The sequence below is a fragment of the Halichoerus grypus genome, chromosome 6, assembly GCF_964656455.1.
Source record: "Halichoerus grypus chromosome 6, mHalGry1.hap1.1, whole genome shotgun sequence".
NCBI lineage: Eukaryota > Metazoa > Chordata > Mammalia > Carnivora > Phocidae > Halichoerus > Halichoerus grypus.
This window is the reverse complement of record NC_135717.1, coordinates 175,925,880-175,946,647: the sequence shown is the minus strand read 5'-3', so window position 1 is coordinate 175,946,647 and position 20,768 is coordinate 175,925,880. Positions and strand designations below refer to the sequence as shown.

The 20,768-nt window shown below is 54.3% G+C and overlaps 1 protein-coding gene and 1 long non-coding RNA gene across 3 annotated transcripts in view; one reads left to right on the top strand and one right to left on the bottom strand.

Annotated features, from left to right (window-relative positions):
- TBC1D22A (TBC1 domain family member 22A) overlaps positions 1-16,060 on the bottom strand; it is a 319,474-nt gene extending 303,414 nt beyond the window's left edge. For both annotated transcript variants that reach the window (XM_078076759.1, XM_078076760.1), the window contains exon 1: positions 15,863-16,060. In XM_078076759.1, the coding sequence (XP_077932885.1) occupies positions 15,863-15,924 (62 nt within the window). In that variant the 5' untranslated portion in view covers positions 15,925-16,060. The remainder of the gene's footprint in view (positions 1-15,862) is intronic.
- A 93-nt stretch (positions 16,061-16,153) lies between these two features.
- Positions 16,154-19,421, top strand: LOC118523323 (uncharacterized). The gene is made up of 3 exons (XR_004911046.2): positions 16,154-16,413; positions 16,750-16,922; positions 17,174-19,421. It is a non-coding gene; the product is annotated as an uncharacterized LOC118523323 (long non-coding RNA).
- Positions 19,422-20,768: the final 1,347 nt, after the last annotated feature.

Below are 20,768 nucleotides of genomic sequence, written 5' to 3'. Positions count from 1 at the left end.
ATTTGGTATCTGGTGAGGGCCTCAGCTGGTGCCTTCTGCTGCGTCCTCACCCAGTGGAAGAGGCAGGGAAGCTCTCTGGGGTCTCTTTTATAAAGGCTCTAATCCCACCATGGGGGACTCCAGCCTCAGGACCTCCTCACCCCCCCCAAAACCCCCACCTCCTAACACCCTCAGTCTGGTGGTTAGGGTTTCCTGTAAGTTTTGGGAGCACACGAACATTCAGCCCAGCCGACTTACTGAGATGGCATAAATCTCCAACTGTGTCCTAGTTCCACACTTGTGTGGTTTTATTTTTTACCCTTAAGTATTGAGTCACCTAGGATTTATTTTATTTTGCTACAGACTGTAGAAAACTTTTTTTTTTTTTTTTTTGACAGAGAGAGAGAGAGAGCGACAGCAGGAACACAAGCAAGGGGAGTGGGAGTGGGAGAGGGAGAAGCAGGCTTCCCGCTGAGCAGGGAGCCCGATGTGGGGCTCGATCCCAGGACACTGGGATCATGACCTGAGCCGAAGGCAGACGCTTAACGACTGAGCCACCCAGGCGCCTGTAGAAAACTTTTTTAAAAAATAATCCACTGCTCCAATGACATTGGTTAAAAACCTATCCTATTCCCTACTGGTTTGCGGACACTGTCTTCCATACGCAGGAGATTATTCTATACTGGGGCATTTTTTCAGTTTTCCATTCATTCCTCCACGCCTGTGCCCGTGGCACAACATTTTAATTACAGAAAACGTTCCCTTTTATATCCTAAAACGTTTCAGCAAAATTTAACGGACATTTGATAGCCCCCACGTTGTGACGGGGGTGGTGAGGAGTACGAGGCCGGCAAAGACAAGCACACTGGACTCCAAACTCGCAAGAACCTTTAAGTTTACCTACAAAAATAAAAAAAATGAATTGGCATTTATAATGTTCTTGGAGAACAAAAACATGGTAAACTGGAATACTATTCAATGAAATAGTCATCAACTAAAAAATAAAGTGCTAGCTCACGCTGTAACACGGAAGAACCTTGAAACCATCATGCTACGCGTGGGAAGCCAGTCATTAAAAAACACCTATTCTATGATCTCACTGACATGAAATGTCTAGAAGGGAGACAGAAGGGAGACTAGTGGTTGCTTGGGGTGGAGGATGGGAGACTGGGGTGACAGCAAAAGACTACAGGGCTTCTCCCTGAGGGGACAAACATATTCTAACGTTGACTGGCGATGGATACACCGCAGTACCACTGACTTTCACCCCTTAAATGAGGGAATGGTGTTGTACGTGAATTTTAATGGGTGAACTATTATTATATGTGAGTCTCAATGAAGATGCAAGTTTTTAAAGGCAGCACAGTTTCCACCTGGTACTCTTGGGTTCTCTCTTGGAACCCAGCCACCAGGCTTTGAAGAAGCCCACATGTAAGCACTAGAACCAACAGCTTCAGGGGGGTGTCCCAGCTGATGATGGCCGGCATCAACCTCGACAGGCGTGAGTCACCAGCCTTCTTCTGATTTCCCTCCCAGCCTCTGAACCTTCCCAGTGACACCATGGAAAAGAGACCAGTCTGACCCACAGAATCCAGGAGGGTTTGGGGGTTTGTTGTTGTTGTTGGAAAGAAAGAGTATCAGCCCATGGAGGTCATGCACAACCCCTCTGTCGTGGTCCCTTTCCAGAAATCTCTTGGAGGCTTCCCCAACCTTGGTAGAAGGTTTCCTGTTTTAAGAGCCAAAGGGCCTGGGGTAATTGCTCTAGGCTTTAGCTTCCTCATCTCGGAAATGGGAATAAGAACGTGTAAGAAATGAGACAGCCATAAATGGCAGCAGCTTGACTACCGCCAAGTGACCTACAGACAGCATTCACCTGAATTATGCACCTACCTTGCTGGCTTGCACCCTTCCCTTACGTCTCAGTACACAAATATGGCTCAAAATCAGCAGGCAGTGGGTCTCTGCCCTCTATGTGCAAGGCATTTCCATGGGTCTTGCAGTGTTACCACAATGCAGGCCCCTTGCCTCCCAGGACAGCACCAACGCATTAATTCTTCATGGGCACACCACTTGTGTTTATTGAGCAGAAAATGTTCCAGCAAAGTTCAAGCTCAGACTAAAAGGCATCTCATTTTATCTTATTAAAATTGCATTTTTATCTGGTCTTGCATAGCTAAAAAGAAAAACAGGCTTCAGCTAAAGCCATTTTAAAAGAATAAGTAGCACATCATGAAATCATTCTTTAAAAAATATGTTCACCAATAAACTTTTTAATGAATTGTACTGCTTAAAAACACCACAGTAATTCATTGCTTTAAAGAGGACCCCAGTGATTCCTCACGAAAAGCAGATACACAAGACATAATGCCACTTCTAGGCACACGCCATGAAAACCCCTTGTGTAAGGACACAGGAGGCAGGTTCAGCGATGTCGCTAACGCTAAAAAGAAAAAAAATTTTAAGAAAAACTTTTATCCATCATCAACTGAAGAATGAATTCACATTATCCCTTTGTCCATTATCAACTGAATAACAAATAAACAAACTGGAACATACACGTATAATGGAATACTAACCACAATAAAAATGAAGGAACTACAAGAACCAAGATCGGTAAACTTACAAGCCTACCACTGAAGAGTAACTTGAATATGCACAGGATGATGTCATTTATAAAAAGTTTTTAAAACGAGAAAATGAAATTATCTATCATGTCGGATACATACATGGTGGTCAAAACTCCTAGCGCATGATGGTGATGAAAACAAATTGAGAATAGGATGGGAGCGGAGGGGTGGGGGAGGAGGGGACTCTGGGTCCAGGAAAAGGATGCAGCGGCTTCAACTCTGAATAGCCAAAGTGTGGAAACAGTCCCGAGGTCCATCCGTGGGTGACCTAGGCACACGCTGGAATATACTGTCAGCTTCCAACAAGGAATGAAGGGCTGACAGCCGCTCCCACGTGGATGAAGCCTGGAAACATCACGCTCAGTGAAAGGAACCAGTCACGAAGACCACATTCATATGATCCCACACACATGAATAAGCAAATGTCCAGAATAAGCAAGTCTACAGAAACAGAAAGCAGATGAGTGGCAGCCAGGGGCTGGGGAGGAGGGATTGGGGAGTCACGGCTGGTGAGGCAAATGCTCTAAAATTGACTATGGTGATGATCGTCCAACTCCACAGACTAAAAACACTGAACTGTACAGTTTAAGTGGGTGAAATAGAGGATAGGTAAATGACGTCTCCCCAAAGATGCTGAAAGGAAGGGAGGAAAGGGGGAGGGAGGGAGGGAGGGAGGGGGAGAGGGGGAAGAAGCAGGAGGGTCTCCTCCCTGACCGGGTGTCCAGGAAGGTGGCTGTGCCGCGGGGGGTGAAGGCTGGAGCAAGGCAGCCCTTCTGCACCAGCCACCCGGCTGACCTTTAAACAGGTCCGAGTCTACCTCTGCAGCCCCGAATGACAGAAGTCCCTAATGCCACCAGCACAGAACAAAACATTTTAGTAGCTTCAAGTGAAAATGACAGACATGATATCACCCCCTGAACTAAGACCATGAAACTTCAGAAGGATTCACTGGTTACCAGCAGGCCAACAGTGGGGACCACAGCTACATTTTCTGGGCGGGCGGGTCTCCATCCCGTATATAGTATATGCAGTGTAGAGCGTTAGCGACCACACAACTGGGTGGCCGGGAAGGACTCTCAGATGGAAGAACAAATGCGCGAGAACTCACGATGAGTCACGGACCCAACCCTGCGGCCCCACAGAGGTTCCCATCCAGCTGAGAGGGAGGCGCCCAGACCAAGGACCGCACCGCACAGGGCAGCCCAGGGACGGGCAGGTGGAGAGATGCCCCCCAGGATGGCACCCGGAAGAGGACCCCCCGACGATAGCCCCTGAGTTCTCAACAGAGCACACCCCTCCTGCATGAGGCACAGGGAGTCACCCCTGCAACGCCCCCACCAGGAAGGGGAAGGCAGGCGACAGAGACAGTAAAGCTGAGATTCACCACAAGCAGGAGGTGGGAGCGAGGGGCGCCCCCAGGCAGAGGGGGTCACAGGTGAGGACAGGCTGGAGACACGGGTCAGCTGGGGGAGGCCCACAGAAGAGAGACGGGGGCCCCTGAACAATCACCGCTGGCTCTTCAGGACTCTGCTCCACCACCTTTACAACTCGGGGCAGGGAAAGTATAATAAAAACCAGAATCTAAGGCCATCTGAGTGCCCACTTGTGGACGGCCAAGTGCTCAAGCCTAGTCCCCCTTGGAGGGCACCCTTCATTCGGCAGACGCTGGCTGAGCACCTGCCGCAAGCAGCAGCACTGGAGCTGGAGAGACGCCAGGGAGCCAGGGACACAGGGACAACCCCCCCCCCCGGCTCCCACGATGGCAGGCGATCATCTGAACACAGGTGAGCAGAGCAGCGGGAGAAGCAAGAGGGCGATTCTCTCCCGCGTGTCCTGGCAAACATGTCTCTGGTCTAACTAGGACCCCCCACCACCAAGGCCCTGGCTTGGCAACAAAACTGATGAGCCAGGGACCAGGATGGCTCTCTGTTCCTCAGTGAAAGGCTGGAGTCGCAGGGCTGCTTTCAGCCCTGAGACAGTGAAGCGTGAGATGAAGGGAAAGTACGGAAAAGAAATGTCCTAAGCACCTAAAAGGAAACCAAGAACCTATGCCGGCATTTAGGATGAGTGCTCGCCGGCAGCTCGGGCGCGGGGCATCAGTGGGCAGGTCGGGAGGCCCGCCGCGGCCACCACCTCCCCGGCCACCACCTCCCCGGCCGGGCTCACAAACCATGCTGCGCCCCCTCTGCGCTCAACAGTGCTTTTCTGAAATATGAACTCAATTAGCGACTGATTTACCGTTAGGCTCGCTCTAACACACAGCGATGTTCCCCAGGTTTATAAAATATTCAGAAGAAGTAAGTTTTCCAAGGAAATTAACTTCAGAGGGCTTCAGAGGAAAGTGCATGAAACACCATTATCAGCACAGCAAACAAGTCCATCGTCCCCGCACCCACAGCAGAGCCTGGAACTCTCGGCCCCCGCGGAGCCGGCTGCAGGCACACGTGGCCCCTCAGACCCAGGCCGGAGCCCCTCTCGAGCTGTCCCAGCAGTGACAGCCGCGCCACCCCACCCGGCATTGCCACTCAGCCTGTCCCACACACTCTCGGCCGTCTAGTGCCCCCACGGGGCCAGAGCGCCCCGTGAAAGGGACAGGATTTGTCTCCTGTCGTGCTCCTTGGGGCCCCCAGAACCCAGCAGAGACTCGGGCCGTTGTTGAGTCGATCAGCAGGTTGCTCCATGGACAGTCTCTTGAAACAGATCTTGGAAATGAGCATGTTTACAATGAAGTTCTCCTCCACATGCGAAGGGGAACGTGTGAACTCACAGATACATGGGACAGGCTGGTGGCTGTCCGATGTGGGGGGAGGCAGGCAAGAGGGTGAAGGCGGGCAGGAGACACAAACTTAAATAAGTCCCGGGGAAGTGATGTGTGCAGCAGAGTGACTACGGTTAGTAACACGGTGTCGCAGACTTGACAGCAGCTCAGAGAGAAGACCTCACAAGTTCTTACCAGAAGGAAAACAACCTGAAGCTTGTGTGGTGGCGGAGGTTAAGGACGGGCTGTGATCATCTCACAAGATATACGCATATCAAATCATTACACTGTCGCCCAAAACTCATACAATGTTCTACGTCCACGAGACCTCAACCCAAACAAAACTGATGGGTGTGTATTATGGAAAACAGAAGATACGATGAGGAGGAGGAAAGAAGGCTTTGGAATCAGCAGGCAAAGTGTATAGCGTGGCGGCCAGCCACCCCCGAGTCCCACCTTCCCTCAATCCTCCTGCCCTCGTCTGGCCTCCAGACGCACCTCGTCCAGCCCTTCCGACCTTGCTCTCCATCCCCCCCATGCCACCGCACCCCCTTTCCTGCCGGCCTGTCCAGGGGCTCCTCAGACTCTTCTACACATTCCTGACCTCCACACCCCACAGCCGAGGCCCCAGCCCTGCCTTCTTCCCACTTTACGGGAAACCACGCTCTCTCCTGACGCTCCTGACCATCTCTAGGTAAAGGGTTCTCAAACCGCTGCCTCTGGGGCACCACTGGCAATTCAGCCACACGCTCCCCGCCTCACAGTAACGGGCCCACTACGGAAGTCAGCTCTGCCCCAGTTGCCACACCTCATGCCCACTTCTCACCGTGTCCAGCCCCGGGACAACCCCCACGGATCAGGCAGAAGACTAACGAGTGCATCCTGCCTCCTGCACCCCCTCACGCCCCTCTGCCACCAGCAGCTCCTGGCCCTCCTGGGCCGCCCACGTCTGTGGCATCAAATACCCACCTGCTATCCCCACCACCCTGGATCGGGCTCGGTCTCTCCTCCTGACCAGGTCACCAACTCCTTCCATGACCTAATCTCCATGAATGGCAATCCAGGAGCCCAAGGGACCCCCTCCCCTCCTCCCTGAAGCACGCCACCCACGTTCAGCCAATCTCCACGTCCTCCTAAACCCTGAACCATTTCCCACGGCTCCACCCTCCCCTCTGTCACTGTCCCACGCGGCTGCCTCTGGTTCTGGTCTCGGCTCTGCCAGTCAGGGGACAGCTTCACTCCCCAGCTCAAAGTCTGCAAGGTCTTCCTGTCGCCCTTGGGGAACAACTGGAACCTTCCCTGTTCCTCTCCCGCCCCTCCCCACACCACCACCCCCGCTTGGGGCCAGCGCTGGCCTCCAGCCCACCCCATCTGAAAGCCCAGCCCCCTCGGTCAGGTCCCTGCTAGCAACGCTCTTCTCTCCTGTTCACCTTTTCCTCGGCTGGGCCTTCATGCAGCCACTCGGCTGCCACACAGGCCAGCCCCGGGCCCTGTCTACAGAACACCCCCACGACCAAGTACGGACCTGTAGGAACGGACGGTCCTTCAAGGTCCAGTTTGAGGTCACCCTCACCCTCCTCCACCAGCATCTCCCTTCCCTCGCCCACGCTGCCCCAGGAACTGGGAGCGCCCCCCAGACTGCCCTGCAGGGGCCCAGGCCAGCAAACTTTAGGGCCTGTTGTGCACACAGAAGGCATCCAATAAATGCTTGAGACATTTAATGCTTCTTTGTTATACAAATATTTGAATGATTGAGGCTTTTACACGTGAAGGAGTTAAGTTCCACAGGACAGAGCACACTCTCTCAGAACCCAACAGGAGAGCGCCCTCTGATCAGCTCCTGCATTTCCCTTGCCTGACCCATCCCAACTGAGCCACTGAAAATCAGGCCGGTCCCTGAATCCACATTTGGTCTGGAAATAAATGCCACACAGCTCTAGTGAGTGGTTTTGAAACAGAAAACTAATCCAAGAAAGAGCACAATCTTAAAGAGAAAACAAAACGGGGCCCAGAGCCACCACGTCCTCACGGGCCGTCCCACGCCACGGCGGCCCGACCCGAGGCACTACCAGCTCGCCCGGCAGACGGCTACCGTCGGTGGAGGCAGGCTTATGTGCTCCTTCCCCATCCCATCAAACTGCCCAGCGCCCCCGACAGGAGGAGGAAAATACCATCACAAATACTTAAAGCTTTTCTCCTCCCAGAGCCGGCCTGAATTCTGAAAGCAGCGTGGCCAGACGCCCCCTTCAGATCCCCACGCCGACAGCACAACACACCGTCCCACCAACTGGCTGGCCTCACCACCTGCAAACAAGTTCACTGGAAAAACCAGAGAAGCCCGTGTATCAACACCCTCAAACGCACTGCCCCCTGCCTCCAATGGTCGCAGTGGCGCCGAGGGACCCGTCCCCTTTCCAAGACCCTGCCCTTTGCCCTGCTCTCCACACACATCATGACCAGTGCCCTGAGACAATCCCAGTCACCCTGCGGAGGGCTTTCCGTGAAGGATCAGGAGCTCATCCAGAAGACAGGAATTAAGCGCTGTTTGTCTCCCCTGGGCATAAGCCTTAGAGCCAGCAAGCCTTATTCTTTTAGTTCAGTACAAAGGTTCACTGAAAGAAGGGTCATTTCAAAACTGGAGCAAGGTATACGCGGGGACAGGTGGAGAGCTGCTCCATGGCACATTTAAGAAGCGTATCGAGGGGGGCTGGCCGCGAGAAGCATGGCCAAGCTCAAGTGCAGAGGCTGTGTGAGAAGGAAGACAGCAGACGACAGACATGCCAGCCGGGGCAGTGGGCACACACCAGCGCCGGCGAACTCCAGACCCCCAGAGGATGGACGCCAGGACGGGCAAGAACACCCAGAAGGGGCCCCAGGGAACAGAGCTAATGCCGTCGGGGACCCAGAAGTGTACAGCTCTGCCCTGAACTAGCATGCCTGGGCTCAGAGGCGGCTCACTCGCTTAGGAGCCGCGGGCCCGGGACAGACGCAAGCTCGGCAGCGCCATCTGGGCAGACGGGAGCACACTCGGGCAGGGCTGCCACAGGGCCTGGTGCACGTGCTCCCCGGCCGGCTGTGCGAGCCACGGCGACAGCGTCTGTAGCCCTTAGCTCACATGACTGCAGGCAGTCCGCACTGCTCTAACCGCTGACGACCACGCGCACCTACCTCTGTGACCCTCAGCACTCAGGCTGGGATTTCCATGTTAACCCCCAGAAAAGAGGAAACAGCATTTCAGAATGGGGGAACAAAAAGACTAGGGATACTCAAAATGAAAGTCCCCCAAGCCCAGGGCCCCACAGATGGGAAGAACCCAGGCTGCCCCGTTCCCTCTGGGCCTCCCAACCCCTCCGCCTCTGGTCTGCGGAGGGAATACCAGGGTGAAATGAGAAGAAGCTGTTCCTCTCCTCCTGAAGAACCCCCACGCTGTGCAAATCCGAGCGCACAGGAACCGGGTTCCCGACCCCCAGGCCAGAGGAGCCGGGCGGGGGCCGAGCCCAGGGGCCAGCAGTGGGAGCCAGCTCCCGGGGGGCCAGCTCTGCCACCCGCCCACAGCCCAGGCTTCCGGGTCTGCAAACCCCCGGCCGCAGGGAGGGCCGACGGCACGACGCGTGTCAGGACCCTGGCAGGAGAGAAGCAGTCTCGAGCGTGCAGTGTCACAACAAGGCCCACGGTGCCTCGTCCGGAGTGTGGCACAAAACCCTGCCCCAGGACGTCTGTCCGCAGCCTCGCTCGGCATGGTCCGCGCTCCCAGGGCCCGGCACAGGGCCATCCCGACGCCCGGCTGTCTGCAGGACCCCCTGGCGGACCCGTGCTGCACCCCGAACGGCCTGCAGGGCCAGACTCCAAACTGTGCACGTCTGAGCACCAGGAAGCTGGGGCGGTTAGAGACGGAGCTGCGGGAGAGGCCGGGGAGGGGCGGGTGTCCCATACTGGCCCCGGTCACTGGCCACCGTCCTCCTCCGTGCTGCACGCAGGCAGGGCTAGCCCAGGGCAGTCTGGGGAACAGACACAGACGGAGGCTCCCAGGGCACTCTGACTCGTTCCCACCCATGACCTCCGACCGTGCCTTCACAGCACTCGGGGAATGGAACACTTCCCCCTGCTCTCAGTTTAAAAAAAAAAAAAATGTTTAATCAAAATCATCAGGGATTTATTTATTTTAATCATTTCTGTCCTCACTTACGATTAACCCATAAGAGTCTAGACTTGCTACGTTAGACAAATATGTAAAAGAGAAAAAACATGATTCACATTAAGTTCATTTTTCAAAATGTTTCCAGACCAGCTAAAAAGGCATTTAGTAACATCAAACAGGACCACCAGGAAACAAACAAGCAAGGGGAACTGTGTGCAGAGCAAACCACCCCTACCCCCACCCCCACCCCCACCCCCGGTGCTTCCAAGGCGCTGGCACAGTAAGACCAACTCCACTTACAGACGGAGCCCAGAGACCCGCTCGCACGGGACACAAAGACCCACCCGAGAGACTCCCGGGCTCCTCGCAACACGGGAAGAGAGGAATAAACAGGCACTCCATCCAAACAGCCACTTCAAAAATACAAGCAAGGAAACAAACAGGTTTCTGAAAACACAAGAGCAAGCTGGTCAGGGCAGCAGATCCGAGCTTCCGGAAAAAGAGGCAGGGCCTCCACCTGGTTCCTGGACCCAAGGAGACACGAGGAAGAGCCCTCCCAGTGCTGTTCCAGTCCTTCGGGACTAAATGCACTTTGCAGAGGTGGGCGGTGAGGGGCCAGCCCACCCGGGAAGACGGAAGCAGGTGCCCTGTCCACATTCAAGAGCAAGACTCTGCAGGGTCAGGTGCGGAGGGCTACCCACAACCCTTCCCATCCAACATCCCTCCCGCACATTTCTCCAACCTTCCTCCTCCTACTTCGGGGTTTTTCTGTGGCTGCTCTAACAGTCCGCCACACACAGCCTGAAACACACTTATTATCTTAAAGTCTGGAGGTCAGAAGTCCAAGGCAGTTCTCAGGGGACTAAAGTCTAGGTGTTGGCCACTGCATTCATTTCTGGACGCTCTGGGGAGAGTCCACGTCCTGCTCATTCAGGCTGTTGGCAGAATTCAGTTTCCTGCGGTTGTAGGACTGAGGTTCCCGCCGGCTGTAAGCAGAAGGCCGCTCCAAATGCTGGAGGCCACCGCACCCCCCGGCTCATGGCCCCTTCCTCCACTTTCAGAGCCAGTGACAAGACCAGCGTTCATCTGCTGTTGATTCTGACCACTTTCAAGCGCTCACTCCATTCTACTGGACCCACCAGGCCACCCAGGAAAAGTTACCAACTCAGGGTCAGCAGATCTGCACCTTTCACTCTCTTTTGCCATGTGGTCTGGTTCCAGGTTCCAGGGATAAGGATGCGGACGTCTTTGGGGTTCATTAATCTGCAACCACACCCCATCCCTCCGGCCAGAACCCTGGTGATCGCCACCCTTCAGTGCTTTGTTGCGGCTCTTTTCTATGGCCTTCCAAGCCCTGCCCGCCTCCCACCCCTCTTCTCACAAGGCTCCCCTCCTGCCGTCCTCCTCCCCAGCCCCAGGGTCCCCGCAGCACCCTTGCCCTGCCAGGAGTGCTCTGACGCCCACCCCGCATCTCCGCATCTGTGCATCTCTGCGGGCTGGCTCCCTCTCCACCTCCAGGTCTCAGGTCAGGCATGACCTCTTCTGGAAGGGCATGGCCTTCCATTGACGCAGGGTCCTGTGCTTCTGCCAACGCCCCCAGACGATGACCTTCGAAGAACATACCAATGTGCTTACCGTCTCCCTCACCCCAGCAGCCTCTGAGAGCCACATCTCTTGGCTCAGCATTCAGCACGGGACCTGGCACACAGAGTACGTTCTGAACGAATGAACTGTCCCCCCAACAAGTCCTCCCCTCAGCTGATGAGTGATGGCGGCCTGTTACAATGACGGTGGAGCTGACGTCTCACCGGCTCGGAGACTCCTCGGGCTGTGACTGCTGGAAGCTGAAAGCTGTCGGAGCCACAACACCGTGAGCGGTCTTCTCCTCCAGCTCCACCCCAGGCACCCACAGCCTTGCCTATTCAATGTGGGCCCTTCCCGCCTCCATCCTGCTCACAAACGTCGCCCTGCACAGGCCCCACCGCCCGCACGGCCTCCTGTGCGCAGAGCTCACGGCCACGGCGGACCCACGCCGGAGGGCTGCCTGCGCTCGCACCGCGGTGGGCGGTGACTTCGTCCTGCCACTGACAGCTACGTGTGGCAAGAGTGCCACCCGCAACTGCAGAGGGCAACCGCCCCTCGGAGCCAAGTGAGTCACTGGCCCAAGAAAGAACCAGCCCCAGAGAGTCACAGGCTGAACCCATCCTGATCCCCACCACCCGCCCTCTGATTCTTGCAGCGCCACCATCCTCCCTCACCTGGATGTTCACCACAGCCTCCGAACTGGCCTCCCTGCTTCCGCCCTTCCCTCCCAGCCCCTAACCTACCATCCACCCAGAGGCCAAAGGGATCCTGCCACACCTCTGCCAAGACCCTCCAAAGTGTTCCCCCATCAGAATAAGAGACAGAAAGCCCACGTCTTTCCACTGTGCCACGAGGCCCGCCCCCACCAGCTTCCAGACCTCGTGCCCCAGCACTCTCCCCCTCCTCCCTCGGCTCCAGTCACCAGGCCCCCTGCTCTTCTCGAGCACACCGCTGTCGCTCCCAACCGGGGACTTTCCACTGGCCCTCTGCCCAGACCACTGTCCTCCCAGCCACCCAGGGGGCCTGTTCGCTCACCTCTTGTGAGTCCTGCTCAAATGTTACCTCCTCGGTGAGACCTTCTCTGGCCACCTTATCACCGGGAAACCCTCCCCACTCCACATGCCTCCCAATCCCAATTCTCTGCTTTAGGTTTCAATAACAGGATAACAGTTCCCACCTTCTCAGGGGTAACTCTCTTCTTAACTTAGTCATGGTCTCTATTCTCTGCCCCTCCAGCTCCGCTGTAAGCTCTGAGACAGCACTGGTTCTGATCTGTTTTGTTCACTGGTGTATCTCTAGCCCCTGGAACTGTTACTGGCACCAAGAGTTGGTTAAACAAATATCTACTGAATGAATAAATTTTCAAACTCTCAAAGCTGCTCCAAGAGGCCTTCTCTCGTGCTCATCAAAGAGAATCGGACCAGACCGAACAAATATGTGCCTGGAGATCTCAGCCACTTAGGTCTCATCCAGCTTCATCAGGTTACACTGGCAGAAACTGATGGCCCCAGGGGTGACATGACCTGGTGAAAGTCACACAGAGATTAATAGAAAAAAAAAAAGGCTGAAACCCAGACCACAGAGCCAAGTCAGAGGTGCTTCCACCATATCACACATCCTGCTTCATCCAGAAATTTTTAAGAAAGCCCCAGCCAAATAGACAACCTAAGGACCAGCGTGAATAGAGGACGGGTGGCTACTGGCAAGACCACCTCTCATGCAGTGTGAGACCCTGGCCAAGTCACCTACTCCCTCCAGTTAATCTGGAAGGCAGTCTGAATCAATCACCATTTATCAGCACTAACAATGCAAAAGGGAGGAAGGCATGCTCCTGAAACTCGCAGAGCTCACGGTCCGGAGGAGAAAACAAGCACATACCAACAATGCTGAGTTTGATGCACAAAAAGGTACTTTAGTCCAGACTTCAGGAAAACACACAAGACTTTACAAGGAGGTGCACTGGAGGTGAACTTTGAAAATAAAAAATAAAATAAGCCAGGCAAAGAGGAGGAGAGGGAGGCAAACAACATTCTGGTCAGCTCTGAGAGCATGAACCTGACAGACGTATCACACAGCATGGACACCAAGGAACCCGCAAGTCCGTGAGTACCGCTGAGGGCAACGTCAGAGCAAGGAGGCGTGGGAGATGTGGCTCAAGAATTGGGCAGGGGTCAGGTTATAAAGGGCCTTCCTATGCTTCTCCACATGGCATTTCAGGGGAAACTCGCAAGGGCCTTAACCCGAGCTTACCTCGGGGAGTGTCAGCTGGAGGACGGCGCGTTGTTTTGTAACTCTGAAACACTAGGGAGACGCAACACTCGTAGGGCACCAAGAATCGGGCCTGGCAAACAGTAAGAGCTCAGTGACTACCTGCCATTATTGTCACAAGGACGTGTGATGAGTGAATGATTGCTAAGGAGCTTCTAAGGGCTACGCTGTATAAAAGACCCCTTAACAGTTCTGTCTGCTGTGGTGAGTCTACTCTTCCTCCTTCTCGTTTCCTTGGGCTGATGTCCACACTCGACGAGTGAGACAATCCTGGGCAGCACTGCAAGGGCGGAGCCGCAGGAAACCGGCCAGGAACGCTGCCAGCACTGTGCTCGTGCAGGTAAGGACTAAGCTTGTGACAAGTGATCACCACAGGAAGGTGAGCTATGGGGAGAAAGGGCACAGCTTCGCAACTCCTGCTGCTGCCTGGAGAGCAGCACCGCCGGAACCAGGCCTAGGAGGCGGGGGGCACAGGCCGCTGGGCAGGCCTCTCCAGGGGGCCCACCTCTCCTCTGTGCCTGCCCTCTGCAGGGGCAGCCTCTGGCAGCTCTGCAAGACTCCGCTCCAGCTCTGGAACTCCGACAAGGGAGCTGCTCTCAAAAACGCCTCAGACACGCACCGCAGTGGGAAACGCAAGGGAAACGCAAGTCTGTCGTTGGTGACGCAGAACCTCACAGAAAAAAGCCGGAGACCACATTAGCTTCCCGTGGCCATCCCAACACGACCGAAATTGATCCTCTCACAGTTCTGGAGGTTTGGGGTCCAAAATGAGGGTGTTGGCAGGGCCATACTCTCTCTGAAGTCTTCAGAGAAGGATCTTCCTTGCCTCTTCTAGCTTCCATTGACTGCCTGCGATCTTTGGCATTCCTGGGCTTGTGAGCACATGGCTCCAATCTCTGCCTCCGTCTTCACATGTCTTCCCTATGTCTGTCTCCCTGTGTCCAAATTTCCCTCTTCTTTTAAAGATACCAGTCACTGGACTAGCACTCACCCCAACCCAGTATGACCTCATTTTAGCTGAATTACATCTGCAAAGATGGTACGTCCCAATAAGGTCACACTCGCAGGCTTCCAGACAGACATGAATGGGGGAAGGGGGCCACTACTGAATCCAATACAAAGACAAATTACCAAGAGATACAGTCCTCAATCCAAATGTTTATTCACCACTATAACTCCATACTGCAGCTCGACTATCCCCAGAGCTCAGCTGGTTAAGAATCAGAGTTTATTTAGACTGAGGAAGAACCAAAACCTCAAGACCTAAAGGCAGCACACAGAAGTTCTACTGCCATGTGGCTCGTTTTCCCCGGGGTCTATGTTCTGGAGCATCTGTCTCTGTCACTATTGGGACCTCCTATTCTCTGCCATTCCAGAATTTTCACATCACCTTGGACCCTGACATTGGTTTTGAAGAAAGCTCTTTTCTTCCTCAATCACGCACAACCCTGTGGCGTGAAGCAGGATCTCTGGCCGCCTCTGCTGATCCCCTCCAAAGTCAGGGTGTCTGAGCGGTCAGTAACTCACTCCTACGAATTCCCCAAATCACTCTGAAAACTGAATGCTTCTGGCCCAACACAGTGAATTCCAAAGTTTACAGTTCTACCACTCCACCCATAGTGCTTCTTACGCAACACTTACGAATAAGCTGTGTTTATAAATGATTCTACATGGACTTACTTTAATACCACAACTCCTAATTTTCAGTATTCAGACATTAGTTTACAAACAGAATAAACCGTGTCTAGAAATCCTGACATCTGTCTCTCTCGCCTACGTTCGCCAGCAGCTGTCTCTCCCAGGCACTGTCCACGTTCTGTCTTCCCCTTCCCGGGGCGCTGGCCGGGGATCAGCCACACGCTGATCAGGACTTTGGAGCCGAACAGCTTCCAGGGTGCACCCAGGTCACTGCATGCACTTCATTTTTTGTTTAATTTTTTTTTCTTAATTTGCTTCCTGCTGCGGACTCAAGAAAGGAGTTGGTTTTGAGGCCAGAAAGTGGGATACATGGAAATTCACAGGGAGTCTCAAATCCACTGGAGCAAATCCTCGAGCTCGAGCCAAAAGCAGCCGAGACAAGAAGGCCATTCAAGTGGGTCAAACCGCCACGCCCCCTCGCAGAAACCGACCGCCCGGCAAGCACAGCCCGCCCCGGCCAGCTGGCCAGTTCCGCACTCCACCGAACTCTTCGCAGGGCGACCCGAGTCGGTCCCTTTCGGCTTCCCCAGGGAGCCCAGGAGTGTCACAGAGGAGAGCCTGCCGGTCTCGGGAAAACTCGCGAGCAGCTCCTCTTCCTCCCTTCAAGCCTCGATCTACGTGCAGCCCCTGTCACCTCCCAGACCCTGCGCTCGAGCCCCGTTCCCCCAACGCCCCTCACGTCCCCAGCAGCCCTCCCGCAGCCCAGTTCACCCCTCCCCAGACCCCCGACTCCACCCGCAGCCCAGCCGGCCTACGCGTCCACCTGACCTCTGACCCCTGACCCCGACCCGGCCTCCCCGTCACACCCACCTGCCCGGGACTTTGCTGTTGCTGCGCTTCCAGAACTGCTTCCTGGCCCCGTCGCTGGCCATGGCCCCTCCTCATCCCTCAGACCCGCGGCCCCGACACCTCGAGTGCGGCCGGCCAGGCCCAGCGGCCCTTTCCTGTACCCCGAGTGGCTCCTCAGCGGTCCCCGGACTCCCGAGCCTAGAGCCGAGAGGCTCTTCCGCCTCCTTCCGGAAGTTGTGCCTCCGCGCGTCCGGAAGTCCCGCCTCCGTCCCAGGCGCGCCTGACGCAAGGCGCGGGCGCTGACGGCATTAAAGGGCGACGCTGGGGAGGTAGTGTAGTGGCTGCGGCCTGGGCGGCGAGAGTCCGTGTGTTGGCGGCTGGTTGGGGTCCCCGTCCGGCTCTATACCCTGCTGCTGGGCGAGGCGGCGGGAGGGTCCGGGGCGCGCGGAGGCAGCGGAGGGGCAGCCGCGGGTCGGCAGAGCGGGGGTGGCGCCTGGGGGCTCGCGGAACCCGGCGCAGTAAGCCACCGGCAGGGTTTTAAAAGAGTCGGCATGAAACAGAGCGGAGATAGAGTAAGTCTACACTGGTGGGGCGCCCGGGCGGCTCAGTCGGCCAGCCGGCTGCCTTGGACTCAGGTCCTGGTCCCAGGGCCCTGGGCTCGAGCCCCGCGTCGGGCCCCCTGCTCGGCCGGGAGACTCTGCTTCTCCGTCCCCCTGCCTCCCCCCGGCTAGTGCTCTCGCTCTCGTACTTGCTTGCTCTCTCGAGAGCTCACTCAAATAAAATCTTTAAAAAGAATAAGTCTGCACTGGTTACGTGATAAAATAATAGTTGGGGTGTATTAGACTCAATAATATACATTGCTGAAGTTATTTTTCGGTGTTTTGTTTGTTTTTTTTAATTTGCCGTAGCCAACGGAAGATGTGAAGTGACGTGCATGACTGGCGCTAGATTTCTCTTGGTCGCAGACCTGGACCGAGAAGTCAGGTCCTGGCATTGCACGACTGCAGTACAGTTTAACTTTCGGGAGTCCGTTGACACACCTCTGCCAGTTCTCTTGTGAAACAAAAATTGGACTGTATGTGTAAGTTTGCCCATGCCTCCTCACTTACGATAGGTAGCACTGATGTAGTTCTTGCCATATGCAAGATCTGGACCAGGTTCTTTATATGCAGTGTGTCAGCCGTATGCCCACCATCCCCAAAGGCTGCCCCTCCTGGAAGAGCAGAATGGCTCGCTCACCTCTCGGACACCGAGTTTTATACCCTTTCCACAGGTCCTTGTATCCACCCTGCAACATTTACCTGACTGTTTTTATTATCTCTGTGTCCACAGGTAGCTTGTGAGATCCTGCTCAGCGGGGCCTATGTCTTCTGCCTCTATAAGTGTTTGTTGGATGAATGACAACCATGGGAACTCTCCAGGGATCCCCTTTTGTCACCATAGAAACTCCAGGAATCTTCTCTTTGGTGTGATCTTAATGGATCCTTGGTGATCCCCAGCTGACATACCCTCACTAGATCCTCAGGGCTCCTTTGCTGCATAGCCTGATGAGCTCTTCTGGGATCCTGTCCTTACATGACCTCAGGGAATCTCCAGAGATCTTCCAATAAAGTTTCAGTGGATCCGCAGGGACTCCTTCCTGACACAGCCTCAGGCAGTCTCCTGGGATTCTCTCCTAGTGGAGCTCAGGAAGGCCCCAGGGACCTCTTCCCAATATACAGCCCCAAGGCCTCAGAAATCCTCCTCAGAGACTGGCTCCTAACAGCCTCCGGGGTCCCCTATGGACATCACTGGGGACCTCAGGGGTTCTGTGCAGCTCTTCTGGCTCATTGCAAGAATCAGCGAGGTGACAGCAGGACTGAAGATGATGGAAGTAGAGTTCACAGAGAAAAAATGGACAGTAGTTAGTGACTGGCTGGGTGCAATTATAGCATCTTAGATCGGTTGTCCCTATAGCTTGAGGATGCTTTCCTGCCTCGGGTCTCCTGGGGGAAGGAGCAAGACTGACCAAGATTGATGAAGGCTGCAGGACCCACTGAGCAAAGGGTTAGTAGTACCAATCACAGAAACAGGAGAGCAAGGGGTCAGCCTGTTTGCAGCCTACGTTTATGATTGGTTTAGGATGACTTGGGTCAAGGTCACGGATGTAAGACCTCAGCCAAGCACGAGGTTAGAGGACAGATTAGTCTCCAGACAAGGGGATGGGAGGATCTGCCAGGGCAAAGTCACAGGAATAGGTCAGCATCATGGGCAACATAATCAAAACACAAAGCCAAGAAGAAACAATCCCCAGAAATGGATTTTGGCTGGGGGGCTTGGTAAGGATAGGATGTAAAAGGAACGTTTGGTAGAAGGCCAGGTGTATAAACTGAGTATAACATATGTAGAGTCTAGGAATGGGATCTCTGCAGGCATCAAACAGGACAGATGCATGAACCAGAATGAATGAGTGGAGCGCTTTGTATTCATTTGTGCAACAAATAATTTTTAAAAGATTTGTTTATTTGAGAGAGGGCATGGGGGATGGGGGATGGTGGCAGATGAGGAGGGAGAGGAAGAAGCCAACTCCCCGCTGAGCGCGCGGAGCCCACACAGGGCTCAAACCTATGACCCCGAGATAATGACCTGAACCAAAATCAAGAGTCAGAAGCTCAACAGACTGAACCACCCAGGCAGCCCTGTGCAACAAATAATTTTTTTTTAATTTATTTGAGAGAGAGAGCACGAGAGGGGGAGGGGGAAAGGGAGAGGGAGAAGCAGACTCCCCGCTGAGCTGGTAGCCTGACACAGGGCCCGATCCCAGTACCCCAGGATCATGACCTGAGCCAAAGGAAATGCTTAATGAGCTGCCCAGGTGCCCCAACAAACAAGAAGGTTACTTTCACTAAGATTTAAGCTAATGGAAATTAAATCCAAGGACATGCCATTTCACACACGACAGGTGGGCTAAAACTTAAAAATCTGTCAATGCCAAAATTGACAAGGATGTGGATTTGTGAGCGGTGCAGAATGAACTGATTCACTGCTGGTGGGAGTATAAATTGATTTAGTGACTCTCAACAGCCATCTAGCAATTTCTAGTAGTTAAGGATGCATATACTCTACAACCCAGCAATTCCACCCTTGGTGTGTACCCTAGAGCAGCTTGCCCAAGTGTGCAAAGACAAGAACATTCACTGCAACATGCTGCTTTTGCTGGCAGGGGGAAGGTCATAAAGTCATCTCTAGGAGAATTGGTAAATGATACATAGCTATCCAATAGGATGCTATATGGTAACAAAATGAATAAATTAGTTACATATATCAACACAAATGAATTTCACAAGGTTAAATGAAAAAAAGTTGAATATGGATGCATGCACTATTTAATTCCATTCTTTTAGAGTAAAAAAGAATGCTAAACACTAAATTCAGGAGAGTGGTTGCCTCTGGGTATTGGTGGGGACTTTGATCAGTAAGTAAGGAAGTCAGGCGGCTTCAGTTTTATGATTATGCTTTATTTCTGATGGCAGAGGGAGTGTATCCTGCTGTTGTTATATTATTTATGACTTCTCCCATGTATAAAATGTTTGATTACGGAGCTCTTACTGCTGTGTCTGTGAGCACACTCTTGGAAAAGGATGAGACAATGAATGAGCAGTGTTCACTGAGAGGCGTGGAGGGGTCGGGACAATTGATAAGACCTGTGACTGTAGTTTAAGGCGAGCGGGCAAGATGGGACAAAATGCAAGGAGTGGCTCCAGGGAGAGGGAGAATCACAGCTGCAGCAGGGAGACAAAAGATTGGAGCGCTGGGTAACAGGTGAGTCTTGGGCATGGCTGATCCTTGCGTGCAGGCAGCTTCTTGCAGAGGAGAGGTTGAACGGTGAGGGGCCACCTGGAGAGATGTCCTGAATTGAGACCAGAGGGTGGAGCCTTTGCACTGTGCACAAACCAGTCATTGCACGGCTGCCCCCTGGGAGGGGGGCCCTGCAGCTGCAGGCAGCTCCTCAGAGGGACTTCTCTGAGCCATCAGCAGCTAGCACTCCCGGCCACGGAGGAAATGAGAGCCTTTGTCCCAAGGAGCGCATCTGGGCAGCGCACCGTAGTGCTGACTGCAGTCCACCTTGGCACCACTCGGATCCAGGAGCGTCACAGGGGTCACCATTGGAAGAACATCTCTAGGATTCTGCCTGCTTCCTTTTGTGGAAATTTACAAGAGGAAGGTTGACCCAATCTTGGAGCCACAGCGGTCAGTCATCCCGTCCTCCGTCCCCTCCTCCCACTTCCTTTTCCTCTGCTCTTACCCACTGTAGACTCCCTCTTCTGTTCTGGATGAGCTACCTGGTGGGGTGACCCAGACTAGCATCCTAGAGGCTTCAGACCCTCGATCATCACACCGTTCTCAGACCATGGCTGCGGTACTTGTCCACATGCCATCAAAATTGGGCAGAGAAGCAGGTTCATGTAGGTGTCAGATGTGTTCTCCCCTGGCCCCACCGGGCAGTAGCACCCCTACCTCCTCTTGTGGCCACAGAGAGACCCCATTCTTCGCCTGGCTAGTCTGCTGGCACAAGGAGCCATGACTCGACATTGAATCAGACTCTTACCACATCCCTTTCTGGCAGCGTTCCCCCTCTGGGGCTCAGGACTTCTAGAAGAGGCCAGAATTGTGAGAACAGGAAACCTCTGAGAGTGATGTGAGCGGATCCAGTCCTGCCTCCACCCCCTGCTTCCCACACCCAGGTCTTTACTTAGAGGGGACACAGCGGCACGTAGGGCACCCGGACTCAGGGGCTATAAACTCTGAGCTGAAAGGCAGCTTCATTGCTCTGTCGGGCCAGCAGCTTCTGGGCAGTGTGGTGTATGTTGGAGGACCGGTGGGTCCCCCAGCCACAGGCTCACTGCCACCACCTCCTTTGCTGTAAGTGGGTCCCCTGGACCAACAC